The sequence below is a fragment of the Sparus aurata genome, chromosome 7, assembly GCF_900880675.1.
Source record: "Sparus aurata chromosome 7, fSpaAur1.1, whole genome shotgun sequence".
Classification (NCBI taxonomy): Eukaryota; Metazoa; Chordata; class Actinopteri; order Spariformes; family Sparidae; genus Sparus; species Sparus aurata.
The window spans coordinates 11667500-11693994 of NC_044193.1; the positions used below are offsets into that span (position 1 = coordinate 11667500).

A 26495-nucleotide genomic window follows, 5' to 3' on the forward strand; every position below is an offset into this window, starting at 1 on the left:
GAGCGCACTCAATTTTTAAGGCCTGGGACTTCTGCATTCAAAAGTCTACAGCTCCTTTTTTAAAAAAAAAACTTCCTGGCATCACTCGGATTTCGTGCTTTGGCAACTTGACAGGCTTAAAGAAAAACAAAAGTAAAGGTATTGTTTCCCGTCTGCAAGGTGAGGGACGTGATTGAACTCCTCGGACTGTCTTTCTCTCTCATGTGTCTCTGACGGAGTTTTGTTCCCCGTGAAGACACTTGAGTGTTGGGAAGATGGAACCGGGAGCCAAGATGCACATGAAAGAGTGGCTGATAGCTCAGATAGAGAGCGGAAAGTATGCTGGACTGTGCTGGGAGGACGAGGACAAGACCATGTTCAGGATCCCGTGGAAGCACGCAGCCAAGAAGGACTACAGGCAGACGGCGGACGCGGCTCTGTTCAAGGTCTGCTTCACGATCCGACACTCGCATTCTTGTGTTTCACAGTTAAGAGTTATGGTCAGGTTCAATTTTAGCGCGTTTTCTGTTGATTTAGATGACAAACATATACTATCTGTTGATCTATAGGCTGTTATCTATTGATTTATTGATTTAAGGATAATAAATTCACTGATTATATCTCTTAAAGTGCCATGTTGTGCTACTAACCTACTAAACAAGGCTTATAATTACATATTCGCAGGATGAATTGTTGGCTTCAGTCTGTATATATGTATTTATATATATATATATATATATATATATATATGTACATATATATATATATATATATATATATATATATATATATATATGTATATATATATATATATATATATGTGTGTGTATATATATATATGTGTATATATATATATATATATATGTATATATATATATATATATATATATGAATATATATATATATATAATGATATAATTAGGTAGCCCAACATAACAGACTGTTGATTGATTTGAAGATTGATCGATTGATCGATAATGATGGGTAACCCTTCAAAATAACCATCATTAATAAATGGTTAATGTATAGCTAATTAAACTTTAGTTTCTGTTAATAAACAATGAAGCAACTGTTTACTGTAGAGTTGCAACTGACATTTTTTAATACTTAAATAGTTAGTGATGTAATAGTTAACAAATATTGTGTTTGTTTGTTTCAAATTCTATAAACATTTGTTCTTTCTATTAAAGTTGCATGTTTATAAAATTTAGCAAAATGCTTCATAAATGGTTTATGAAGCTTTTCATTATTTGTTAATGGTGAGATAATTATCAGCTAAGGTTTAATTAACCATAACATTGATTCATGATTCCATAATGATGATGACGACGACAACAACAAGTAGACAACAGCCTGTCATAGAGTCGTGGGTTAAAGGCTTCAGGGATGACGCCTTCATGTGCTTTCATACATTGAAAATAAGAACATTCCTCTCAATGAGAAGTTTCCTCTTCCTTGTAATGCTCTGTTGCAACACACTGTTCCGGGAAAACTGTGTTTTCAACCTTCAAACGGACTCTTGGAAAATATTGTGTCATCTGTCATTGCTGTGCAGCAGAGGGTCGAAAACTGAATATTGAATTAGTAATGAACTAAGTTTCAAAATGTCTTGTGTTTTTCTTGTTATCCCACTCAGAATTAATAGAGAAGTTAAAGAAAAGAAGGAACAATGCTAGCCCGAAGATGTGTTCGACCAGATTTTGATCAGCTAAAGCTAACAAAACCACGGCTCCGCCCCTCTAGTGATATGAACGCAGCCATTAAGATTAGAGTTAAAGCTGTGGACTGGGTGTTGCACGTGCAAATAAACTGAAAATCTCTCATGATGTAAGGAATGAACGAGAAAGCCACTGGAACTAAACAAATTGTAGGCAGATTACAGATCTGACTTGTAAAATGGAATAAAAATGGCGGCATCTCTGAGTCAACTATATTCATTTTTCAGCATTTGTTCTTAAACTGCCCATAACAAGTCCAACAAGCATTACCCACAATGCAACAGACTACTACTATTACTACCCAAACATGAATTGTGGATAGGCAACTAAAATGTCAGTCTTCACATTCAGGCCTGGGCTGTGTACAAGGGGAAGTACAGGGAGGGGAGGGACAAAGCTGACCCCACCATGTGGAAGACCCGTCTCCGCTGTGCACTCAACAAGAGCACAGACTTCCAGGAGGTCCCTGAACGCAACCAGCTTGACATTACTGAACCCTATAAAGTCTACCTGATCCAGCATGGCAGCATGCCAAACAGGCCGGCAGGTATAAACAAGGACAACTTCTAAATTCTTTTCATATTGTCTTATTGATTATATCTGAGTTATTGAGCAGTGGTGTCCTCTTCATGCGTAAACACTTCATACGTAAATGATGTACTTTTTTAAAATAATAGGCAAATGTTTTAAAGTGATGTAAAATGTCACTTGTCCTAATTTTTGTTGCAAACTGTTTTCTCCTCAGAGCCGCCGCAGACAAATGAACAAGTGATCATCCCGGCCAAGAGGTCGCCGAGGAGTCCTGGTTTTCCAGACAAACAAGTAAGATAAAAAACAACCCACTATAATTTGACATAATATGACAATGAACCCGCTAAATACTTTTTATTGCATGCAATTTTTCCAAACTTTTGATGATTTTGATGGCATGAATTTTGTTTGTAGTAATGCGAGAACATCATTAATACAAAGGTGAAATTAAAATCATTCCCACAGTCTCAAACTCAAATTTGTCCAGTCAAAAAATGTCAAATCCGACATAAAAGCTTGTTTAATTACAATGCTAGGATATTGTCATGTATTTGTTTGACGGACTTGAACGCTGTGGCGGACAACAAGGCTCTTTCAGCAGGCAATAGCTGATATGCTTTCTTAAAAAATGAACGGATTCTTAAAACAATCTAGCCTATAAACCTAACATAATTTACATGTTGTCTTTTGTAGCTTCATAATCAAAAGGAATCTTTTAAAGCGAAAAAAGAAGAAGAAAAACCATTGACGGGTAAGTGTCACACACACTGGTGCTGTACTGTTATCTTAGTCAAAAATATATCTTTGCCTCGACCTTGCATGACCATCCCTCCTGAACAGTTCAAACACCACCTGGTAGCGTTTCAATCAGGAGAGATTGAACTGAAAAGTCACATTATTAATAGAAGTAATTTATTTTGACATGTGCCCATAATGAAAGACTGTGAAGATGAGACCCCATCGGGACGTCAGTGATGCCGTGGGTTGTAAAGAATAACCTCCTGATGGAGAAACTGGTGTCACAGACGAAAAAAGTAACATACAGTATGTCTTGGAACCGCAACATAAACTCCCACTGTGTGTTGTGTAATAATTTTCCAAGAGAGGTCAAGAAGCCTTTTTACATTACAGAAACATTAAACGATTATAATGCATATCACAGTGTGTATTATAAATAAATATTTAGATTTGCGATTTTTTTTTTAATAGGAGAAAAAACTATTTGAAATGCATTACTTTTATGTATAATATTTGAATAAAAAACACTTGAAAACACATTATGTTTATGTAAAAGTCTGCATTAATTTAACCCACTCACAATGACTCAACATGATGGAAAAAAACTTTGACTTTTTGAAATGATCTGGATAAAAGGAGCCTCGGCTCAGTCATGGGTTTGTGACGAACCCATGTCGGGCCCACGTGTGAAAGTTGGTAGAAATTTAAAACAAGAATGACAAACAAATTCCAATCTTCTAAACTCATCTCCCAGTGCTGTGAAATTACTGTCTAGTTTTCTCTGTTGTTCTTTAGATAATCTGTTGAGGGAACACATGTATTGTGAGCTCACAGGACAAAAACCTCAAAATCAGAGCCCGGCTCCTGTAACCTTCATCAGCCCTGCACTTACTATATCAGGTAAGAAAGCCAGTGGGAGTATGTACAGACACTAACTGAACATGCACCTTGCTTTGACACTGTACGACCCGAATGTTGCATTTTGTGTATGCACAGACTTTCGTATGCAGGTGACGTTGTTGTACCACGGCCAGAGGGCGATGAAAGTGACCACCACGAGCCCCGACGGGTGCTTCATCATGCAGGGCATTGTCCCCCTGGGAAATGAGCGTATCTACGGACCCTGCACTGCCCAGCAGCTCTCCTTCCCTTCCCCCAGCTCCATATCCCTGCCGCCAGTTTTGGCTGAAGCAATGAACCGCCTTCTTTGTCACCTGGAAAGGGGTGTGCTATTATGGGTGGCCCCAGATGGGGTGTTCATCAAGCGGTTCTGTCAGGGCAGGGTGTACTGGAACGGTCCCATGGCCAAACACACTGACCGGCCCAACAAACTGGACAGAGAAAAGACCTTCAAACTGCTTGATATACCTACGTTTCTCAACGGTAAGGCAACGCATGCATTCCTAAAGAGAACAGAAAAACACGATAAAAGCTGATTAAAAGCAGTTTGAATTAATTTGCCGCCAGCGAGTCTATCTGGAACAGAACATGAATTATTTAAAGAGAGGGAGAAAGATTGTTTGGGATAATTGGGAGATAAAAAGTATGACAAATGTAAGATTATTGCTCTCCCTCAGAGGGTTTCAAAGTGGGAGGCGGGCCTCTCCAGGGGGGCTCCCAACACTTTCAGGGGACTCTCGGAAGTGTAGTGAGAATCCATAAGTCATCCTCGAGTGAAAGTAAAGACATCATGTTAAAATGTTACTTTGGCATTTATATGATTAGTTCTTTAGTAAAAGTCTTAAAGGAGTCATCACCCGGAAATCGCAATTTCTCTCGTTAAATCATGCATATTGGTGTTGGACCTCTGTTGAAACTTGCCTGAAAAGCTGGAGTTTGAAAGTGGCTTATTTTTTTCGCTTTGGCTCTTTTTCCGAACAGGAATAGCGCACAGTAGTGCGCGTTCCTAAAGCACGAGATTTTGACTCTGCTCCTGTGGTGACGTTACCACAGGAGGCTACTTGCATATGCATCGGCTCAAAGCCGTCCTCAGCCAGAGTGAGCACGCCGAATCTGCTTATTTCTCTGTCATTTTCACGCCATACATCGTCACCGCCAGCATTAAAACTCAGGTCTTACATGTAAAACACGAGTGTGAAAAGTAAGACGGAAAAAAAAAGAATTTACCATTCAGAGACATCCTGCTGTAAACGTGTCTCTTCCACCGTCTCTGCCTCTTCACTCTCCCGATCGGTTTCCTACTCTGGCTCGTACATAAATGCCTGAATTCCGTAAGGTTCGTCATTTAGTGTGTGCGCCATGACAGGGGGCTGTTTATGTTTTGGAGTCTGTGTGCATGCAGGCTCGCCCCCCATTCCGGCTCTGTCCTTCCTGCGGCCAATCAACGCGCGCCTCATTACATATTAATACAATGCACATCCGGACCGGTCAAAACCTCGCACATAATCTCGCGTGAGAAAGTCGCAGTATGAAAAAGTGTCAGAACAAGCTCTATGTTTGATTTTTTTAAATTTATTTTTTTCTAATAAGTTTTAATAATTGATCCAAAGCGATCCAAGAGGGACTGGATATGTAAAAAACCAGGTGATGACTCCTTTAAAGCCGCTATTTATAAGAAAAGTCACAAAAACTGATGCTCAGTCAGCTGCCATAATATCCCAAGGCATCAGTTTTTGTAACTTTTCTCACAAATAGCGGCTTTAAAGAATCTGATATTAAATTTATTAAGTATCAAAAGTACGTTTTGTTGCAATAAATGTACTTTAATATCAAAAGTACAAGTAAAAGTACAATGTATTCTACATTGGCTTATATTTACATGTGGGCGTCAGCCTGGCTATTTGATAATTGGAAATACTGATAAAATATACGGATCAAAACATGCTACTTTATCAGTGATGCCGCGTACAGTCAGAAAAGTAACAAGTAACTAAATTAGCCAAATTAATGAGTAAAAAGAACATTTGCCTCTAAAATGTAGTGGCGTGTAAATATAGGGTAGCAGAATATTAAAATAAAAGTACAAATATCTCAAAACTGTATTAGTGTAGAGTACTTAAGTAAATATACTTTGTTACAGTATATCAATGTGGAAGTGCCTCATCCCAGTAGCTAACGTTCCACTAACATAAACCAACAACCGGCTTCAAGCACAACACAGAAGTCCCACAGAGCCCCTTCAAAGAGAAAGTTCAGACATACAGTACTTTTTGAGAACTTTAATGTTTTGCACACTTTCCCAGAGTGAGAAACTGATTAATGCCTTAAGAAGGACCTGTTTTGATCAACATGGTACACTCTCAAGATACATCAAACAGCAATTATAGGCTTTCCTGGTGGTTGAGTGTTGATGGGGTCAAAATAACAACATCCCATAACAGGGTTTCTGCAGGTTTCAGCAAGTCAAATTTAAGACTATATAAGACCGCTTTAAGACCTTTTTGAACTAAACTTAAGACCTATATGAAGTACAAAAAAGTAAGGAAAAATGCAGTCCCAGAATTACTTTCAAAGATAACCCAATGTATTGCCATTCACAGAGCAACTCAAACAATTAAGAATGGAGTGAGTGTGTGTCAGGGTTATTATAGTTCTTGCGTTTTCAGACACATACATTTAAAAAAAAATGTTATTTAGTTTTTCAGTGTTTGCTTTTTATTTCAGTTTATTTGTAATGAGTTTAACAAGTGATTAATAGTTTCGGATTAGTTTTTATCTAGGAAATTAATTTAGTTACCTGTAATAACCCTGGTAGACTGCGCTTCAAATTCAATATGAGGTACGGCTTTTAACCAACTGAATTCTGGATGTTCAAGCCAACACTTGTTAAATTTACACTTTCCCATAGTTGTAGCAGATTCCGCAGTCAAAGTCTCTCCAGAACTGGCAAAGTGTACGGCGATAAATTCCGACTGAGCTGTTGGCAAAATGCCACTTACGTTCCTGGGTACTTCAGAAAGAAGTACAACACACAGAGCTAACTGTGAATCTCACCAACACATTTCCCAAAACAAAAACAAAAAAGGCAACGACGGGCATGGTAAATGAACGTACATATTAAGACCTAACTAAATGTAATTTAAGACCTATATGCAAAATATGGACGTATTTAAGACATTTTAAGGCCCAAAACATATTGTCAAACATACATTGTCAAATTTCATACTTTTTAAGACCCCGCGGAAACCCTGCGTAATAATCCCAATGATCCCGATAGGCATCCATGAAATGAGACCCTGCTCTATGCAAAGACACAATATCTTTGTATGAGGAAATCAGAATTTTCAAATTTAAAACCATGACATGTTCGTCTCTAGAGCTCCAGAGCTGTTTACATGGGAAGGGTCCGACACCGTCCTATGAGATTGAGCTCTGCTTCGGGGAGGAGTATCCGGACCCCAACGAACCCAAAACCAGGAAGCTGATCATGGCGCAGGTGGGTTAATGAAAAAGGGACTTAAAGGAGAACTTCGGTCGATTTAAACATGCAGCTTCATTGCTCAAGCTACCCTTGACTTACCAGTACCGAAGACGCGAACAAATTTGGTCCAGCCATTACAGAGCTCCGTGAACGGAGATGTAGCATTGAACGCTAACAGCATGGGGTCAGAACTTCACACTGTGTTTTAACCGTCTTAACATGCTCCACATCTCACACCAAAAGTTATGCAACATCAGCAGACACCTTAGCACACAGCACTGTAGCGTGTATGACTCAAACTGAATAAAAAAGTAGTTAAAACAGTGTGTTTGTGCAAGGAGCTACTTACCTGTTTGTTGACATCCGTGTGTTCCGGTAGCTAGACCAAACTAGTCAATCCGTCAAGCGTGCGCTCACTCCCTCACTGGCGGAGACGGAAACGTATTCCAGCATTTTCGTGTTTATGTTCATAATGTACATGTCCATGTTACAGCCTGTCATGAGCCATGAGCCTTACAATAGCCTGTTAAGCCTGTTAAGTGCACACTCGATGGATATGCTAGTTTGGTCTAGCTACCGGAACACACGGATGTCAACAAACAGGTAAGTAGCTGCTTGCACAAACACACAATTTTAACTACTTTTTTATTCATTTTGAGTCATACACGCTACAGTGCTGTGTGCTAAGGTGTCTGCTGATGTTGCATAACTTTTGGTGTGAGATGTGGAGCATGTAAAGACGCTTAAAACACAGTGTAAAGTTCTGACCCCATGTGTTAGCGTTCAATGCTACATCTCCTTTCACGGAGCTCTGTAATGGCTGGACCAAATTTGTTCGCGTCTTCGGTACTCGCAAGTCAAGGGTAGCTTTAGCAATGAAGCTGCATGTTTAAATCGACCGAAGTTCTCCTTTAAGAGGTGCTAAAGTTTTTCATTTACATCATCTTCTCTTAGAGCACATTTACTCTTAATATGGTCAGAGATTCCATTTAGAAACACTGTAATCTTTTTGGACTTTTACAATTTTAAGCCTGTCAAGTGTTTGATCAAACATTTAAATATCTCAGATGCCAAACACCCTGAGTTTGGACTTCTACACAGAATGTATGTGACTGTATTGGCATTATAGTAAGTACAGTAAATCAACTCTGTGATGGCAGGCAGAAGCTTTTATTTCCTGTGTGAATGCTCCCTGTAGAGTGTTACACCACCAGTAGAGGTCCTCATAAGCATGCTGATGGTGTAGTACACTGTGTCTTGCCTTCCAGGTGGTGCCCTTGTTTGCGGTGGAGCTGCTGCAGAGGTTCAACTTGGGAGAGATTGAGGAAAAGCGGCCGACTCGCACATCCAACACAGATGGAGAGAAGATGTAGGCAGACAGAGAAAGCTACCCTAAACCACGGTAGCTTTTATCAAAAATACTGGTGGATTACTGAAGTCTTATTCATCCCGGGCATTATCATGAAAGACATCGTCAGTGGATTTGTATATATGATGCATAAAGCTGCGTAAAGCAAGATTAATTTCCTTTATTTTTACCTAATATTGATATTTTTTCCCATCCACTTTGCAGCTCGACTGGCAGAATTATCATTTGCTGTTGTTTAACCCAATTAATCGTTCTGATAACATGTTAATAATGTAAAAAAGACTGATTTTTTGTCACCCCATATTCATCTTATGAATATGAAAATGACAATTTAATTGTATCATATTTAACATCATGTGCGGAGAATAAATTGACACCTTTCATTAAATCTATAAAGCTTTTTTTCTTTTATTTCTAGCGAACATCATTTAACAGATTCACAATTTTTAAAAATATACATTTTTGTAGCTATAACATTTAAAAAGGGAAAAAAAATCAACAATTAAGGTTTTCTTTTTGAAAATAAAAAAAAAACAAAAAACACAAAAAACTAAAGTGAGAGAGTGTGCTGAATCAGAGGAGATACCCGTATCTGAGTTTAAAATACTTTCATCATTTTCCCTGCCTTCAAACATATACAGTACGTAAAAAATTAGATGGGAACAGAAGCGTACAGTACACAGGGGTCAAGAGTATTCACAAAGCATCATGTTCCAACGTGTTATTAGCACCATTACTCTTCAGCCGTACTGCACTTTTTTACTCTTTCCATCATTCAGTTTTTAATGGAAAAACACCATGAGTGTCGAGGCGATGTGGCACAGACCTGTCTGTGTGGGTGGGATTGTCTGTTACGCAGTTTTCTTTAGTGTTCTCCCTTTCTCAGAGATAATGTTAAGAACATATTGGAGGGTAATGCCTTGACGAACAATTGTTTGAAATGACTCCCAGTGATGAGAATAAAAAAGGCGAAGAGCTGCTTGTACATTCACCTTGCCTGCCCAGGCCGAAACGTCGGCTCAGAAGCAAGAAAACAATAAAAAACAAACAATGCATTTGCAAAAACTGACAGAGAGATTGCATTAAATCTGTTTAGCATATTTACTGTATATAACATCTGTAATGTAATATATATAGTCAATTTTTGTTCATATATATCTGCACTTCTTCAATAGCGTTTACTTTCATAACACTGATTGAAAATCAATACCCTGCAGAAAACACTGTCAGTAGGTAGATGTGTGGGACAACCATTACAAAAACAGAGTGAACACAGACAAGTGCTTGATTGTCTCACTAAATGTCTTCAGTGTGTCTTTGAGGAGTCACCCAGAGATCCTTCAGCTGCTGCTCCTTTCAGGGCGGTGTAAGTAAGGTCGAGGAAAGGAAAGGAAAGAAGGAAAGGTTGGGTGCAACAAGGCCTGGACTAAGGTGGATGGGATAATTATTTTGGGGCAGCAGTGTGGACACCCGTAAATTGTGTTTTCTATTGTTTTTTATTCCTTCCCTGCAACCCTGCCTTGAGGTCTCTCCATTGTTTGTCTTGGTGGGTGCAACAGAGACAAGGAGGGTGTGTATGTGCTTCTGTGTGTGTGTAAGTATGCGCGCATATGTATGCAAGTTCCTACTGCCACTTCATTAGCTTGGAGCCATGAGGTAAATCCAGGAGGCTGGGAGCATCAGCTCCGGTTGAGGGGAGGGTGTCTGGGGCAGACCAGCGCCGTTTGCGTGGACGTGGCTGCTCCGGAACGGGAGGCTCTGCAGCCAGGGCGCGTGGAGGTGCCGGTGCTGTGGGAGCCGGGTGGTGAGGAAGAGGGGGCGGTGGAGGAGGAGGGGGCATCTCCTCTCTGTGCGTGCTGCTTGACTCTCCTGCAGACCTTGAGGGATGTTGGGTGCGATGGGTCCTTGAGCCGGTACGCGTGTGTGTCCGATGGGTTTGGGTTGGCGTAGGGGTAAGAGCCAGGCAGACATCCCCCTCCATGAGCTGCCGGCAGGGCAGGCCATATAGCTGTGAGGTTCTCTGGGGACAGCAAGAAGACCAGCCACGGTCCTGCACAAAGAACGGATACTCCACCAAGACCTTCAGTAACTCCTACACAAAACCACAACATTGTTATACACTCAACCAAGTGGTCTCTCATGTCTGTCACTTATTATCACCACAATCTGACTTTGATGTAATATGTGTAAGAAGAAACACAGATCTGTATTCATCTCAAAAGTTCAAAGTGACTAAAACTGAAACTTTGTATGATTTGCATTAACAACCATGTCTTCATGCAGTTAAATTAAATATTTACAATTTATGCTGTAATGCCAAGTATAATCAAGTACAAGATGAAGCACGTATTTTAAGAGAAAGCTGACCTGAGTGTTGAGGTCTGTGAGGTGAACCTGCAGGTGGCTGAAGCCCTGTGAACTGCTGGGAGAAATCAGCAGCACAGTGCAGGTGCTGAGGTGGAACTCCGGAGATGTGTCCGCACTCCTTAGGAAGTCCTCCGTCCGCAGCTCCTCCACCCGCTTCAACCGCCCGCTGGCTAACTCAATCAGGGAACCCTTGGTGAAGTGAGGTAGGAGCGCTGGGGGAGATGGGTGAAGGGCAGGGGGTGAGGTGTGATGATGGGAAGGAGATAACTCTCTCCCTCTGTCTCTTTCTCTGTCCCGTCGTCTCTCGCGCTCACTGTCTCTTTCTTGGTCTTTGTCATGTTGTAGGTGCTTCTCTTTGTCTTTGTCTTTGCCTCGCTCCCTGTCCCTTTGTAGGACTTTGTCTCTGTCTCTTTCTTGGTCTCTGTCCCGGTCTCTCTGTGACCTGTCATTACTGTTAGGCAGACCCAGGGGTGAGTGTGGTGAGTTCCTTAGATTGTGCTGCCTGGGGCCTGGCTCCCTGTGCAGGTTGTACAGAGGTGTTCCTGAGGGGCTGTAGAGCGGGTAAGCCTGGGCCTGAGGGCTGGGGTGGCACACTGATCCCAAGGAGTAGTAGATCTGGGCCTCAGCTGGTGTGGCCCCTAAGGGGTCCAGTAGTCCCCCTCTACTAGCCCTGGGGACAAGTCCCAGGGGATGGGGACTGGTGGAGAGTAAATTGGAGCTGGTCTTCACTATCCCATGCGGATGCCTGTCCTGCAGTGAGGAATGTGGCTCAGAGACCTCCTGAGCTTGAGAGTCTGACAAAAATGGCCCTCCAGAATGGCCACGGGGTGTTAGATCTTCCTGCTGTCTCCGTCCACCATTGGTGTGGGAGCTGTGTGAACTTATGTCCAGCCTGGTTCTGCTGTTGTCATTCCCATAATCTCCTGTGAGCAGAGGCCTGGAGGTTGAGGCAGTCCTGCTGCCTGGCCCATCCAGGCCGTTGTGCCTCTTGCCCAAGTACCTGTGTCTAGCTTCAACTAAGCTTGGCTCTTGGGGGTAGAGAGAGTGGGGGCTAAACAAATATGACGAGGAGAATAGAGAGGGGCTGGTTTCCCGCCGGCTGCTGTTAATGTAGGACCACATCTCTCGAGAATCGGCTGGGAAAGGAGTCTTAAAGGAGGACGTGGAGGAGGAAGATGGGGATGGTGGCAAGGAGAGGGGCCCTTCCCCTCGAAGCCACCGGGAGTGGTGGGTCAGGGGTGAGGAGAGAGGATCATCTCTCCAGGCGGGAGACCCTGAGCCCCTTCTTTCGCCGACCTGCCCTGGGAAAAGGGGAAGAGAGACAGAAGGAGAGTAGCCCAGGTGCCATGGTAGGGGCAGGGGGAGGCCTGGCGCTGGAGCAGGAAGGGGGGGAGGAGTATGTAGGAGATGGGGGTTCGGGTTAATCAGAGCTCGGTCCCTGTCATTGGCCTCCCTGCCTCCCTCCCCTCCCCCTATGCTGGACCGATTCCGGAGCGGCACAGGTGGTTTGAACTCGTCCAGAGGGACTTGGTGGTCTGTCGATCCTTGCCGAGACTCCCTCTTCTTGGGAGGGAGGCACTCTTTGCCGCGGTCGGGGCTGGGATTCATGGGTGGGCTCCAGCGGCAGTGGGGGCCCCCTTTGCGTGGGTGTAGGCTAGGTCACATGGGCCTCACGGGAGAACGGGGGGCGCAGACAGAAGGGAAGGCTGCTACACAGCATCACTGTCAGATCACTGTTGATTCTTTTCTACCGAAGCACCACTCACCTAGAGAGAAGACGAACAAGGACAGAAACAGAGATGAGGTTGGTAAAAAAGAAGGGAGAGGACAGAGAGAGAGAAGCAAGAGAGAGTGAGTGTGAACATAGAAAGCGGACAGTCTGTCAGGTCCTGGCATCAGTTGTTGTTCGGACTTAGCTGTCCGTCTGGTCAGACATGCAAACAAACATTCAGCTGTGTCAGACAGATGGAGAGAAATCAGCCACTCACACCAACGACTTTAAAAAGGTTAGAAACTCTTAGCTTTCTGATAGCTGTCACTAATTAGTCAGTCACCAGTCACTGCGGTGGGACTGAAACTACCCAACTTACTCGGTTCATTCAAATACATTACTCCCACATGTGGGCTAAAAATACATTGAGCAGCCAATGAAGTTCAGAGGCAGTGCTCTGCATGTGTATGTGTAGAAACACACTCACATAGCACTCACAGCAGGAGAGTTTTCATCTCTGACTCTCAGGGGATGATTGGAATATGTAGATATGTTTTTTGTACCACTTTCATGAACCACCCCCACGACACCCCCGGGTGTTCTCTGTATCCTATACAAGCTTACTACGAGCACCCCCAACCCCTTCTCTTTCAGACGCACACATGGACGGCAACAGACACACAAATACTCCCTCAGGCTGCTGTACTTACTCCCCCAGTGATAGGCAAATCTGGTCACCACCCACCCAAAAGCTGACAGAACACTGTTGATATTACCACCAGTTGTTGTGAATACAGGATATGTGTCTTTGCATATTAATTATGTGTCACAGCAGGGGTGTGGGGAAATATGTGGGACTGTTTGTCTGTGTGCATGCATGTATGCCATGTTGTGTGTGCACATGCAACTTTTTGTTTTCTCCTCGGAAAAATGTGTGAATGTGTTTGTTTGTTTAGGTCTTTGTGTGCGTGTGTGTTTGTGTTTGAGTCCTCGAATGTGTCAGAGATTTTGCAGCCTTGTTTCATTCAGTGAGAAGTGCGGGGGAGCTCCACTAATTCTTCTCCAAACGTATTAAATGAGCTCTTTTGAAGTGATGGTTGCCGCGCCAGCTGTTCCCTCCACCACCGCCGCCACCGCCATCGCTGCTCCCGCCGCCACCACAACACCACAGCACCGAGCTGCCACTCAGCCCCGCACTCACCCGCGTGTCTGCCTCAACAGCCTACTGGCTCCCTGCCGTCTCACCATCCACCCCACTGTCACCATGGCAACTGTGTCCTCACACACATCCAGCCGGTTATAGAGGTTAGATGGGGATACTCCATGGAGAGGCGGGTAAACTGTTGCTCATCAAGTGACTTGCTCCAAAAAGAGAATAAGTGTTAGAGTGGAGCAAGCTGTTTGTGCATCTGAGTGGAAAACTGAAAACTGGGCGGTGAGACGAGGGGGATTAATTGTTCCAGACAGTGACAGGACGGGTGTGAAGGAGTAGAACATGGAAAAGGTTTATGACGGACAACTGTTAGGTCAATAAACATGCTGCTGATGTGATGTAAAACCTCATGAGCCCAATTTAATGGACATATTTTCAGCTTAGCTGGAAGATAACGCAGCCTTTCATGGATTGGAAAAACCCACTGACCTCTCGGGGTCATGAATATTTATATTTCTGAGATGAAAACCCTTCAGATGGCAGCAATGAATTAAAAATCAGCTCTTATGTAATCCACACCCATCTTCATCTATGGATTCCTATAGATTTTTCCTTGTAATAATAATTTTATAATTTAACTAATTATGTCGTTCCTATAAATCTATTAAATGTGACAACCAGTTAATGTCATAATATCATCAGGACGTGCATAGTTTCGCAATTTATCTATTAAAAACTAAGGAAAAATACATTAATTATTGACAAATTTCTCTTCATCAAAAAAGTCAAAACAAGCAGAATAGTAAAGAAGGAATACCAATAATAATAATAATTTAAAAATGCTGCATTGTAAAACTGTCTTCATACAATTTCAGGTATTTTCAAGCGCTCAAAGGGCTCAAATGTTTCTATGTTTCTTAAGTCAGAACTCTTGCTGCACAGGAAGCTGAACAAGAATCCGGGTTTCTTAAATAAAAAAAAAACATGGTTTCAACTCTTGTCCTCAGATGACCCGGACAGCCTTGTCATTTTGACAGCCTTTGCGAAAAGGTAGTCTAAATAGCCCTAATATAAACTTGCCAGAAAAAGTACAGGAAAACAAAGAACACAATTGTGCATGTGGAGGAGTTTGCAGAGAAATGTCTTCTAACAGAATACTCCTACACTGTGCAGACATGCACACAGAGCTGGAGTTTGGCTGGAGCTACTGTGGTCGTAGAATTTAAATATATATCAAAAATGACAGATCACAGGCATATAATACATTCCTGCTAATGAAATACTCCAAGACTTTTGATTTGCCATTAAGCAAAATGCAAATTATCTATAAAGTTATACGTATATACATATATATACATATATATATATATTTCCCGCTTAAAGCTGATAATAAAAAATACAAAAGGGTTGATTTAAAAAAAATATTTCGTCATGCTTCATCTTTTTTTGAAGTAATTGTCAAATTTGACATATCTATTTGCACCGCTCCACCTCATCCCGCCTTTTCTCTGCGAGCATTTCTCGGGAGAACTGTCAAATCTACCTCTGTTCTCATGACTGCAAACCTCAGAAAAACAGAACTACAGAGTATCAGTCTCTAGTTTTGCATTTTTTCCATCAAAGAAAGATTGATCAATAGTCCTGTCATGCAAATTACAATGAATAAAAGAGTAAACAACAGCTCTTTTTTGAGCAGCTAACGACTGTGGGAACAGGCAGACAGGTTGATGGAGTTAGTAGTTGTTGTGATGTGTGAGACTGACCTGAGTGCGGGCTGAGCAGACGTCCCAGTGTTGGCAGTCATTCATATTCCAGTCCTCCCAGAGGGTCAACCCACTCCTCAGCTCCTAACTGTGCTACACTGCTCCTCCACAGCACCACCGCCAGTTACAACACCCGCAGATATCAGCAGCCTCCAGCTACACGCTGCCTCTGATCTCAGTACGCATGAAATAACACCAGCGAGCCCACCAAACTGAAGGAAAGAACTGAGAGCCTGCTATCCGTCTCTGTGTCTGTGTGTGTATGTCAAGAGCGTGTGTGTGTGTGTGTGTGTGTGTGTGTGTGTGTGTGCGCTTGTGTGTGCAAAGGGCTGAGGAAATGAGTAATATCTAGCAGTGAGAAACATGTCTGCTATGCAGAGCCACACAGGCAGACCAGTTGCTGCTGCCGCCCACTTGCTTTAATCACTGTGAGTGATACAAACATGCATACACAAATATATATAGGCGCACACAGATGTACACACACAGTCAAGGATGGAGCACGTACAGATTATACACTGGACGGTATATGCTGACTGTATGCTGCCTTTTGTGCTGTCTGGTGGTATGCTTCCCACGTATGTTTTCTGCAGTTCAATGCCTCTTTTCACATGAAATCAATCAATTAATCAGTTTTCTAAATCATTCTGCAGCTTTTGACGAACACTTTTCAGAAGACACGCTGGCACATAAAAGAGAGGGACGGATGGAGGGGAGGCAGAGAGACAGTTGATGAGAGACAGGGAGGGACGTGGTAGGAGGCTCATCCTACACACATTCTCAGACTTAGGCATTTGCTGCTGCCGCTGACTCAAAACTAAACCTCACATCCATCAAGCACACACTCTCTCTCTCTCACACACACACACCACACACACACACACACACACACACACACAAGAACACATGCACTATACTTGTTCTTTTTGTTTATCTGTAGTTTTCATCTGAATTTGTGTCCTTTGTTCTCATCGAAGCACTTTGTGACGAACCTTTTGTAAAGGAGTTTTCATGACTAAATTTGATTCGACTTCATAGCCGTGCATACACACACGCGCGCGCATAAAAACACGCATGACACAGGCTCAAACGCTAACAGGAGCACTGTAGGAGAGCTCTGAATGATTTGCTTCAGTGATTCAGTCAGTGCAAGTGAAGTGTGCTGGTATGGCTGGTAAGGCTTATTAGGACTGAATTCGTGGGAGCAGTGTTGTTCATTCACGGCAAGAAATCAGAAACCTGTCAGCACAGAAACCTTTTTTGCACAATAATAAATAGGCCCAAGGTTGAAAATGCAACACTATGCAAATAACCCAGTCTGCTCCTCGTCAGAGAAACAGGGCCAAACCTCAGTTCAAACAAGCTTATGTAAATTACCGGCAGAGAAATGCAATACAGCAATGAGAACATAAATTGAAGCGCATGGGGAAATAGGATTTAATGAAGCAATCAAATCATCATCGTGGTTAATTGTGAAAAAGCAATCTTTACATTCAATCATTTTTTTCCAAGAGCAATTTATCCAACCTTTTAAACACTGAGAAAAAAATGCAGACTTGTACCCAGTACAACAGTAAATTAGACGTTAACCTTGTCTAACTTCTCACCCTCAATGGAATGGACAGTTGATCAGACTCAGTTAATTGGAGCTGTGTGCAGAAACATCGGCTCGAAGGCCACAGCAAAACATTCGCGCAGCGAGGCGACAGTTGCCAAGAAAGTCTACTCTGACATTTAGGAGGAGATTACTTTTATGTTTCAGAGTGAATGCTGTTTGAAGACGCAGTCAGATTGTGTGGGCACTCGTGCTGTCTGCTCTGGCATTTTGTTGTGTTTGTGTGGGTTCATTACAAGTTTCACAATTAATAGACGGTAAAGACACATATTCTTTTTTTCTTTGGAGCACTGGATTCAAATTAAACAATACTGTGATTCTTTTACTTGATAGTCAGGGCCACATTGTGTCAGGTGACATTGAGAGTTACTCATTTATCAGTCTTAGAGGTAAGGCAGCAATGATAAAATGATACAATACAAAAACAATGATATGATGTAAGGTCATGATCTGTTCATATTTGCATCAGTTCATATTAAATAAAAAGGAAAAAGCCACTTTACAAACACCAACTTGTTCATTTTACTGTAATTAGTTTACAAACCTACATTTCCAATCTGACAGCATAAAATAAAAAAAGGTGTTTTTACAAACAGGTTTCTCTGATTATTTTACACGAAACAATACATTTTTCATAACATAAATTAAAGCGCCTGAGACATAATTATACAAGATCCCTTTCTCTTAACATTTGACACATTTTTTCATAACAAATGTTAGGAAAGATAAATCATACTTTGTAAATTAAAAGATAAAAAGTGAACAAGTGGGAAATAAATAAAAAGCACTTTCTTCGAAATACCATTAAACAATATACCTTTAATATAATTCTACATAAACTGAAAGACCAGGGAGTGTTTGTCTGATATAAATTTAGGCGTAATAGTCTAGTCATAGTGAAAGAGGAGGAAATAGAGCAAGAACTGGGTTCATCAAAGGGTATTTACTACAATACAGAGATATAGAAATGACTGTCGCTCTCTACTTATGCATGCATACCTTGATATTTAGCGGATTGACTTGAACACACGCACACAAGAAAACATCAACACGAGCAAACGCACAGTGGAGTCATACCGCGCTGTCAATCATTCCATGGCCCCACTGAGACATTTGGCGCACTCTTTCTCCATCTCATGCTCACTGTTACTCTCTCTCTCTCACTCTCTCTCTCTCTCTCTCTCGCCCTCTCTCTGGCTCGGCACTTTTTAATCACTCCGTCACACACACACACACGCAAACACACGCACAGGGTCAAGGCTGGACAAGAAAGGTCAGATGAGTCAGACTACAGCCAACAAATCGTAGTGGGGGGGAAGGGCAAAGTAGCAGGAGGGGGTCAAAGACTTCCACAGGTGAGTTGATTCACTCAAGCTCCTCCATGCAGAACCCGTTTTTTTTTTTACTGTCTTTGGTTTTTAATCAAAACGGCATTCTGCTTTCCTTTTTTACTTGCTCCCTTTCCTCATGCGTAACCTCGTATGGGGTGTCTGATCACGTTTCAGGCTTAGTGGGAGATCTATGGTGGATGTCTGATGCAGCAGAAATTTGTTGCTGAATGTAACAGATCTGAACAGAGAGGGAGGCGTAGAGGAGGACGGAGGGGAGGAAGGGTAGAGGACACAGCAGATAGACAGACAGACAAAAGGACAGACAGATAGACAGATAGATAGATAGATAGATAGATAGATAGATAGATAGATAGATAGATAGATAGATAGATAGATAGAAGGATGGAAAGAGGGAAGGATGGAGGGTGAGGTGAACGGGTGAGGAAATGGGGTGGGGTGGGGGGGGGGGGGGGGGGGGGGGGGGGGGGAGGGAGTACTACTAGCTTTGTGTGGCAGCTTACTCCACAGGGAGCCGGGCTAAGCTGATAAAAGGACAGGGTGATACGGGCGATAGCTTAATGGGCAGAAGGCCAGGTCAGCCTTCAGGGCCCTGACCCATTCTTCAACAGGATGAGCCAGCAGCCCTGCCCGCAGCAGGCTCAACCACAATGAGGATGGACTTAGGAGGCTCAGGAGTTACTATTAACACCCACAAACATATACATACAAACACTCACAGGGCACAATGCACTGTCACAGCAACATAAACACGCATGAAAAGAGTGGATACTTTCCGCTAAAGCGACAGACATTTGCGGACAAAATTGATTTAAGAGTCTTAAGAGTAAGGTCGGCGTTCGCAGCGTGAAGAAGAATACACCACTTTCTAATGAAGCAAAAGTGGTGAACACAACACTGCAAGAGAAGAGCTGATAAGAAGAGAGTGGAACAGTGCGAGTGATGCAGACGCGAGGGTGACGCCCGTAATGTATTGCTGGGTTAATCCCTGTGAATCCTAACTGGTACGGCCTAAGGCAGGCTTAGTATAGTTCTGGGAGGAAATCCCCCTGTGTAGTGGTACAGGCCATTAGCCCCTAGGGTATAAATAGGGCAGCTATGGCTTCTTAAGCTGGCTTTTACGCAGTATCAGTTAAAAATATGACTTGACTAATTACATGCAGGTCAGCCAGTCAGCAGAAGCAAAAATTTCCTCCACCTCGTTCTGCTCTCCAGACTGCTGCAGTGTTCCCATAAATACACACAAAAACATGTCCTGCACATGCGGCTGTGCATGCAGAGGTCAGCGGAGAACAAGTGCAACAGTTAACAGGGATTCAGCAAAAGCCTGTGGCTGACATTTTCAAAGGCGGGTGTTATGTCGTTGTCATTCATTGACATTTAAGTGTGTACTGATGGCAGTTTCACTTGTCTTCTTTTCCACTGCCTCAATCTGATAATATGCCTCTTATGCGGCATCTGCACCAGCTATTTTTTTCAACTGCAAAGACACGACTTTGGTTTCAATTTCTAGGCATCACGAAGACTTGCAACAAAAAAAAAACATGCAACAAACAAACCCGCCACTCTTGGTGACAACAAGTGACAACAAGTCTTCTGCAACTGCAGTGATGTCACACACTGCTGATGCACAGTCATGCTCTTGTGTTTCTACTCACAAATTAGTTTCTCAAACTTCTTACATGCTCTGCTTGGTAGCAGGTAGCAGCCCCTCTCGCTAGGTTTGTGACATGGTTATCCCAACTCAGAGCCCTTGACGTGAGTAGTACTCTCACACTATTAGATCAGTAGCTTGAGGGGTGGGGGTGGGGGTGGGGGGGGGGGTTAGGGTGAAGGAGAGAGAGACTCAGCGATTGAGACAGTCTGATGGGCTAGAAACAGGTTAAAAGAGAGGAGACAAGAGTGTATCTGTGAAAGAATTGGGGGGGGGGGGGGGATCTCTTTTCATTCCAAAGATTTGTTGTTTCTGGCTGTGTCCCCTGGTGATTGTCAGTCAAACTGGGTTTCTTTTGGTTCTTTAGTATAGCAGCAAAATGTCAGCAAGCTGTAAGCATGCTGATGACATCTCCGTGGAGAGAGCATGGCCAGGTGTCCCGTTGCTAGCTCAAGTGCCATTCACTTTCAAAGAGACTGTCTAGACTGGCTTCATAGATGCTGTCTGGAATACCTTTATCACTGCCGGTATTCAAGGCAACATTGCTATACACTGCCATTATTGCTGCTCCTCTACAACCCCTCCCACACCAAATCTGCTGCCCAGCCACACACGGTCACAGCCATTCACTCAACACAAGGCTTATACAGTTTGCTACAAAAGGGAGCTGCAAATCATAATGAAATAGGATTGAGTGGGTTTAATGCTTGTTTTCAAAATGAACAAACGGGAGAGTCCCACTTGAGAGAGAACCTTTCACCACTCAGCTGCTATTTGATAATCTCTGCTAATAATTACAAAAAAAGACGTCAAATTAAATTAGAAGAGGAATGTTTTGGCTGAGTGGTTTTAATGTTTGCGCAGGACACTGTAAAGTGAATACAGGAGCACTGCAAGGGTAGGGAATGAAATATATACAGCCAACTTTAGGACAGGCTTTCAGGACACTATTGATGTTATAGGCTACAGGATGTCTCAGACGTTGACAGTGATACCAAAACCGATACTGTGCGATTACATCGTGGTTGTGCTTGACGGCTTTGTCTATACGAGGGAGCATATTTACTTGCATGGGCTCCAGCAGGCAAAGAGGCAGGCCTGGTTGAAAAACTGTGGGTGTAAGTGGTGGGTGGCAGGGTTGAAAGGTCATTGACCCCTATTGTAGATGAAGTGTGGAGGAGGAGGAGAACATACTGCCTGATCATACACAAGGGTTAGCGAGTCAGGGCTAAAGAAAACGATCTGTACAAAAAGAGCGAAGAAAACGACTCCGACAGATTCCTTATGCATCGTTTGCATATGCACACAAACCTTCACGCGTGCGCGCGCGCACACACACACACACGAACACCACCTGTTTAACTTAAGTGGATGTGAATATGAATGCGTCCTAAGAAATATCACTTCCTGCAAATTCCTCTCATGGTACATCCCCACCGACAGGTGTGTCTGTCACCTTAAAGTAGTCTGGCACGGTGTCAACTGTGTTCAAACACCTGCTTCTGTTTGGGATTATTATCACACTCCTGGCTCGCCCGGCTGAATTCCCAAGCCAATTCCAAACACCTCAACTGTGAGAACGTTGATCTAGGAAACCGTGACAAAGGAGGTCCCCTTAACTGACTCAAGAAAGACAAACACACAGGAAAAAAATTCACCAACAGCAAATTCCCGGGGGGAAATTTGCGCAACAGCGTTTAGTTTGTACTGTTTCCTACATAACCTACAGTGAGGTGAGTTAAGGGTGTTAACATGTGGATGTAGACTGCATTTTGTCATCTGTCAGTTAAATTTAGAGATAAGGTTGAAGATGTATCTGGCAAAAAAGGCAAAATCTGAATATTAATAACTGTTTATATTGATTTATTTCCTGGGGGATGAAATGATTTTTAAGCTACTATAGGTTATATATTTTGTCATAAAAATAAGTGTTACATAGCTCTTTATGCATGTTACATAGGCGGTCCTGTGTGCTTGTGAACAGACAGGACCTACGTGCTCATGTGGCGATGTCTGGCGATTACCGCTACGTGCTCATGTGGTGTCGTAGAGAGGAAGGTAGGGAGATTTAGTGAGATTTTTTGCCAAGTGCAGAACAAACAGGAAGTTAGATAATTACCTGTTCTTAAAACATTTGTCATTCATAGGGAGACAATTTAGATCAAATGTAGCAAATGGACTGCTAGAAGTTTTTTTTTCTCACTTGCCTCTAAGAGCTTCCAAACAGTAGCATTTTTTCATGTTTTCAATACATCGCATGATATATGATAAATTTGTTCTTTGTCAATTTGTCATTCAAATTTACAAAAACTGACTGCAAGTGTTGTTTTTTCTCACGTGCCTCTCTGCGCTTATGTATCGTACCGTTTCTAATGTTAACAACACAATGCAATAGTTTCTTTTTTTGGCCCACGGTTGACCATTAAGTTTCAGTTCTGGCCCTCAAAGGAACAACGTTTGGGCACCCCTTGCTTTGGAGCAACATAAAATGTTTTCATATGCATTTTCTATTAAATGAAATACAGTTTTAGTTTATATTAGGTCAGCCCAGCTTAGGTCAGCAAGAAGGACAGAAGTTTGACTTCTGTTATCAGTTAGGGGTAAGGGTTATGTAAAGACATGCAAGTCTGTGTTCGCTCATACTGTATGTGTGACTGATGGTGACACTGATCATCCACTACACATCTTGCGGTGAGCTGGTGAGCCTTTCCCTGCTTAAAGGGCCCCTGAAGGGGAGCTGGGTGGTAAAGAAAATGAATACAAAAATAAGGTCATGCGGGGTAACATCTCTTTGAAAACCTACTAAAAGTGCGGGCGGTGAAAGATGGGAATTTTCTCAAATCAAACATAAAACATACAGCCTTGAATAATGCACATCTTCATATAACCATGCAAATGCTTCATCTCTGCATGAATGTACACCTCACTCTCGAAGTTTTCCCTCTCTCTCTCTTTCACTTTCAGTCCCCCATCACCACCACCGACACCCCACCTACTCATGGTCTTCCTCTGTCTTTCCCTCTCACTCATCTGGCTGGCTGTTTGAGAGCGCACACTCAACGTGGGTGAGAGTGCTAGAGTAGAGTATATGACTGTCAACACAAGGTGCAGGGTGTGTGTGCGTGTGTGTGTGTGTGTGTGTGTGCATGTCTGTGTGTGTCTGCCTGTCTGTGTGGTGCTGTAGGTGGAGAGGCACAGCAGGGCGTGAAGGAGGGCTGTGATAATGACAGGCCATGCATTATATAACATGCAGATTGCATAAGGAAAGATTATTTTGGGTCCAGATATTGAGGACGTATAAGTAATTTTTTTTCACGTGGGTGTAAAGCACTACACGCACCCCTAAGTGCACGGATGAGTGTTTGTGTAAGAAATGTTCTGAAATGTGCTCATTTTTTTTCCCTGCGCTTTCTTTCGAGGAGTGTGGGGGTGTAAGTAAACTAAAGTGTATTATGTGTTTGTAAGAAGGGGGCATGAATGTTTTCAGATTTCTTTCATAGCTATCTGCATATCAAAACAAGTATGTGGGAATGTTGGCACATTTGTGTACAGTGTGCATAAGGGTGTCTTTATTGCGAGCTCCCACTCATTATCACTTCGAGACTTCAGAGAGATCCACTTGAAACAGGGCTGAATCTCCTTGTCGGGTGCGAACCTCGTAACTTCCAGGTGTTTTTTCTTTTTTTTTTCCTCTCCATGTTCGAGCTTGCGCTGAGGGGAACACGTGCTCCTCCACGGGGCTGAGCAAGTTTTTTAGGACTCTCTCTCAGCCACTTCAGTCACAAGGTTACGGTCCTACAGGATGTGTTGTGTGGAGTCACAGAAGTGAGGCAGAGCAGATAGAGTCTCCGTGTGCCACTGCCTCCTCTGTGCGCCTCGCTCCATGCATGAGTGTGCCCCTGTAAAAATAGACCTCTTAAAGGGCCAGCAGCTACTCAACCTTCTCCCACAAGAGGCCTGTTCGGCTCTTCAGGGTGACAGCACTCCAAGATACATGGGATTGGAGAACATGCTGTATTTCTCATTCAGTCCTCAGGGACAAGTTGTATTCCTGTGTCCCAGCAGATATAGACACATACCTACATTCAGTTTCTGCTCTCTGTCTTTACATCATTCACAAGGAGACTTCTCTGGTACACAACCAGAGTAATGAAATAAAGCTGTGGGTTTTTTTTATGTTAGTAAGTTAATAAATTAAACACAGGAGAGTTTTAACTCAGCTCTGACGCGACCACAGAGTCCTCTCTTCCACATTTTAGTGACAAATCCAGGATGAGGAAATACAAGCGAAAACCTGATCCTTGCATGTAAGGAACGCTCTATAATGAGCATTTCTATAAGCGATCCGTCTGTGACATAAGACTTCCTGTGCACACCAGCAGATCGTCCTCATAATTGAAATAAGTGAATTAAGTCAGCAGGGACAAATGTTGTACGTCTCGCTTGAAAGACGTCCATAGCTAAAGAACCGTCTGAACCTGTGAAATGTTCCTATATGCAGCATATGGGATATCACTGCAGCAGAAGGACAGCGCCTGCTGGAGCAGAAATAGACATACAGAAATCATAATTGCGCACACTGGCATAGTATTTCTCCGTGGAGAACGGCGAGAAATGAGCAGGGATTTGAGTGGAGTCAGTGTCTGCACCCCCAACCGAAAAACTGTTCTGTGCTCCCAACTGAGGGATGCAGAAACATTCAAAGTATCTAAACAAGACAGTGTTGAGAAGTTGCGATTAAAAAGGAAAGATGACACTGGGAAGTTCCTCCGGCGTGTGTTGCCTCATGTATCATGTACGCTGCTTGAATAAGAAGTTGGATTACAGACGCCCGATGCCACCACACACCTGCACATCCCCGTCCTATAATTGCACGAGGTCTTGCCTTGCCCCCAACATCTGCGCCTCACATTTCCTATATCCATCTCCTCCTCCCCGCTCATTCTGTCTCCTTCCAAAATTTCTCCGCGACTCGACTAACCTCGCCCTCACCCTTCTCATATCCATCCCTTCCCTGTTTAAGCGGGCTCCTTCAGGGCCCCTGGCTATCTCTGGACCAGGGCTATTTCAGCCCACTGCTCTAATTCTGAAAGTCCTGATCTGCCATCAGGCTGAGTGATGGACCTCCATATCGCCCTCTCTCTCTCTGTTTCGCTCTCTCTCTCACTCTGTCTCTCTGTCTTTCTGTCCGTCTTCCTCACACACTCCTCTGTCTCTGGATCAGTCACACTCTCCTTCTTGTTCACAGTCACTCTCTCTCTCTCTCTCTCTTATTCTCTTCCACGCACGCTAACACCCCCACACACAGGTGCTGACTTACATGAGTGTACACCACATGCTCATTCACTCACACACACACACACACACACACACACACACACTTTAGACATATTTGCTCCCTATAATTAACCCGGCTCACTCTCTGCATGACATGTACATGACAGCAACAACTCAACCTGTTTCCTCAGAGCGTTCCCAACACACAGCCCGGTGTGTTTATCCCCCCATTCAAAGTTGCTAACACACCTGAGCTCCCCCCCCCCCTCTCTCTCCTCCAACCACACACACACACACACACAGACGTACACACACTCAGAGCGGTGTGGTCACATACCTCGCCGGGTGCCTTTGCGTAGCAGGTAGCAGAGAGTTTACTCATTGAATCAGGCAGCGGAGCAGGCACGTAGGAATATCCAGTTTTGAGGCTGCGAGTCTCTTCCTCCTCTCTACTGCTCAGCCTCCCCTCCCTTCATCCTATTCCTGCCTCTCCTCCTTCTCACTCTCTAAACGCCTCTTTGCTTGCTCTCTCTCTCTCTCTCTCTCTCTGTGAGTGCGCTCTCTTTCTCTCTCCCCAGCTTGCTTGATCTCTCCAACCCCCTCCCTCCGTCTCTCTCCCCTTTTTCGCTCTGACTAACACACACCTTCTATCTCTCCCTTACAACTTCAATCTACACCCATACCTCTTAGTAAGTCCCTCTGACACACAGTGACACTTGATAACTTTTTCTTTCCCCCTGTCTAATATGCTCTCTCTCTCTTTCTCTCTCTCCCTCTCTCTCTTCCTCGCTCTCTCTTCCTCTCTGGGAGTGTATAATTAGACAGAGCTCAGTGGTAATACAGTCAGGCTCATTGTGGGAGCCTTAGCATTGCTGCTCATGTTTGGCTGA

General features: G+C 43.2%; 2 protein-coding genes across 3 annotated transcripts; one reads left to right on the forward strand and one right to left on the reverse strand.

Annotated features, from left to right (window-relative positions):
• On the forward strand, window positions 1-9108 carry irf10 (interferon regulatory factor 10). Its single transcript, XM_030423780.1, has 8 exons — window positions 1-425; window positions 2049-2244; window positions 2443-2519; window positions 2922-2979; window positions 3762-3866; window positions 3963-4349; window positions 7244-7362; window positions 8616-9108. Exons 1-8 carry the CDS (start codon window positions 255-257, stop codon window positions 8718-8720), a joined length of 1218 nt encoding a protein of 405 aa, XP_030279640.1. The 5' UTR covers window positions 1-254; the 3' UTR covers window positions 8721-9108.
• LOC115585426 (mediator of RNA polymerase II transcription subunit 1.1) lies at window positions 9105-26392 on the reverse strand. Of its 2 annotated transcripts, none has more exons than XM_030423778.1 (3): window positions 25943-26392; window positions 11084-12849; window positions 9105-10808 (listed from the first exon to the last, which is right to left on the reverse strand). In XM_030423778.1, the coding sequence occupies exons 2-3, from the start codon at window positions 12689-12691 to the stop codon at window positions 10341-10343; spliced, it is 2076 nt and encodes a 691-aa protein (XP_030279638.1). In that variant the 5' UTR covers window positions 12692-12849; window positions 25943-26392; the 3' UTR covers window positions 9105-10340. The 2 variants fall into 2 exon arrangements, with proteins under 2 accessions (XP_030279638.1, XP_030279639.1); XM_030423779.1 differs by lacking the exon at window positions 25943-26392 and adding an exon at window positions 15711-16578.
• Window positions 26393-26495: the final 103 nt, after the last annotated feature.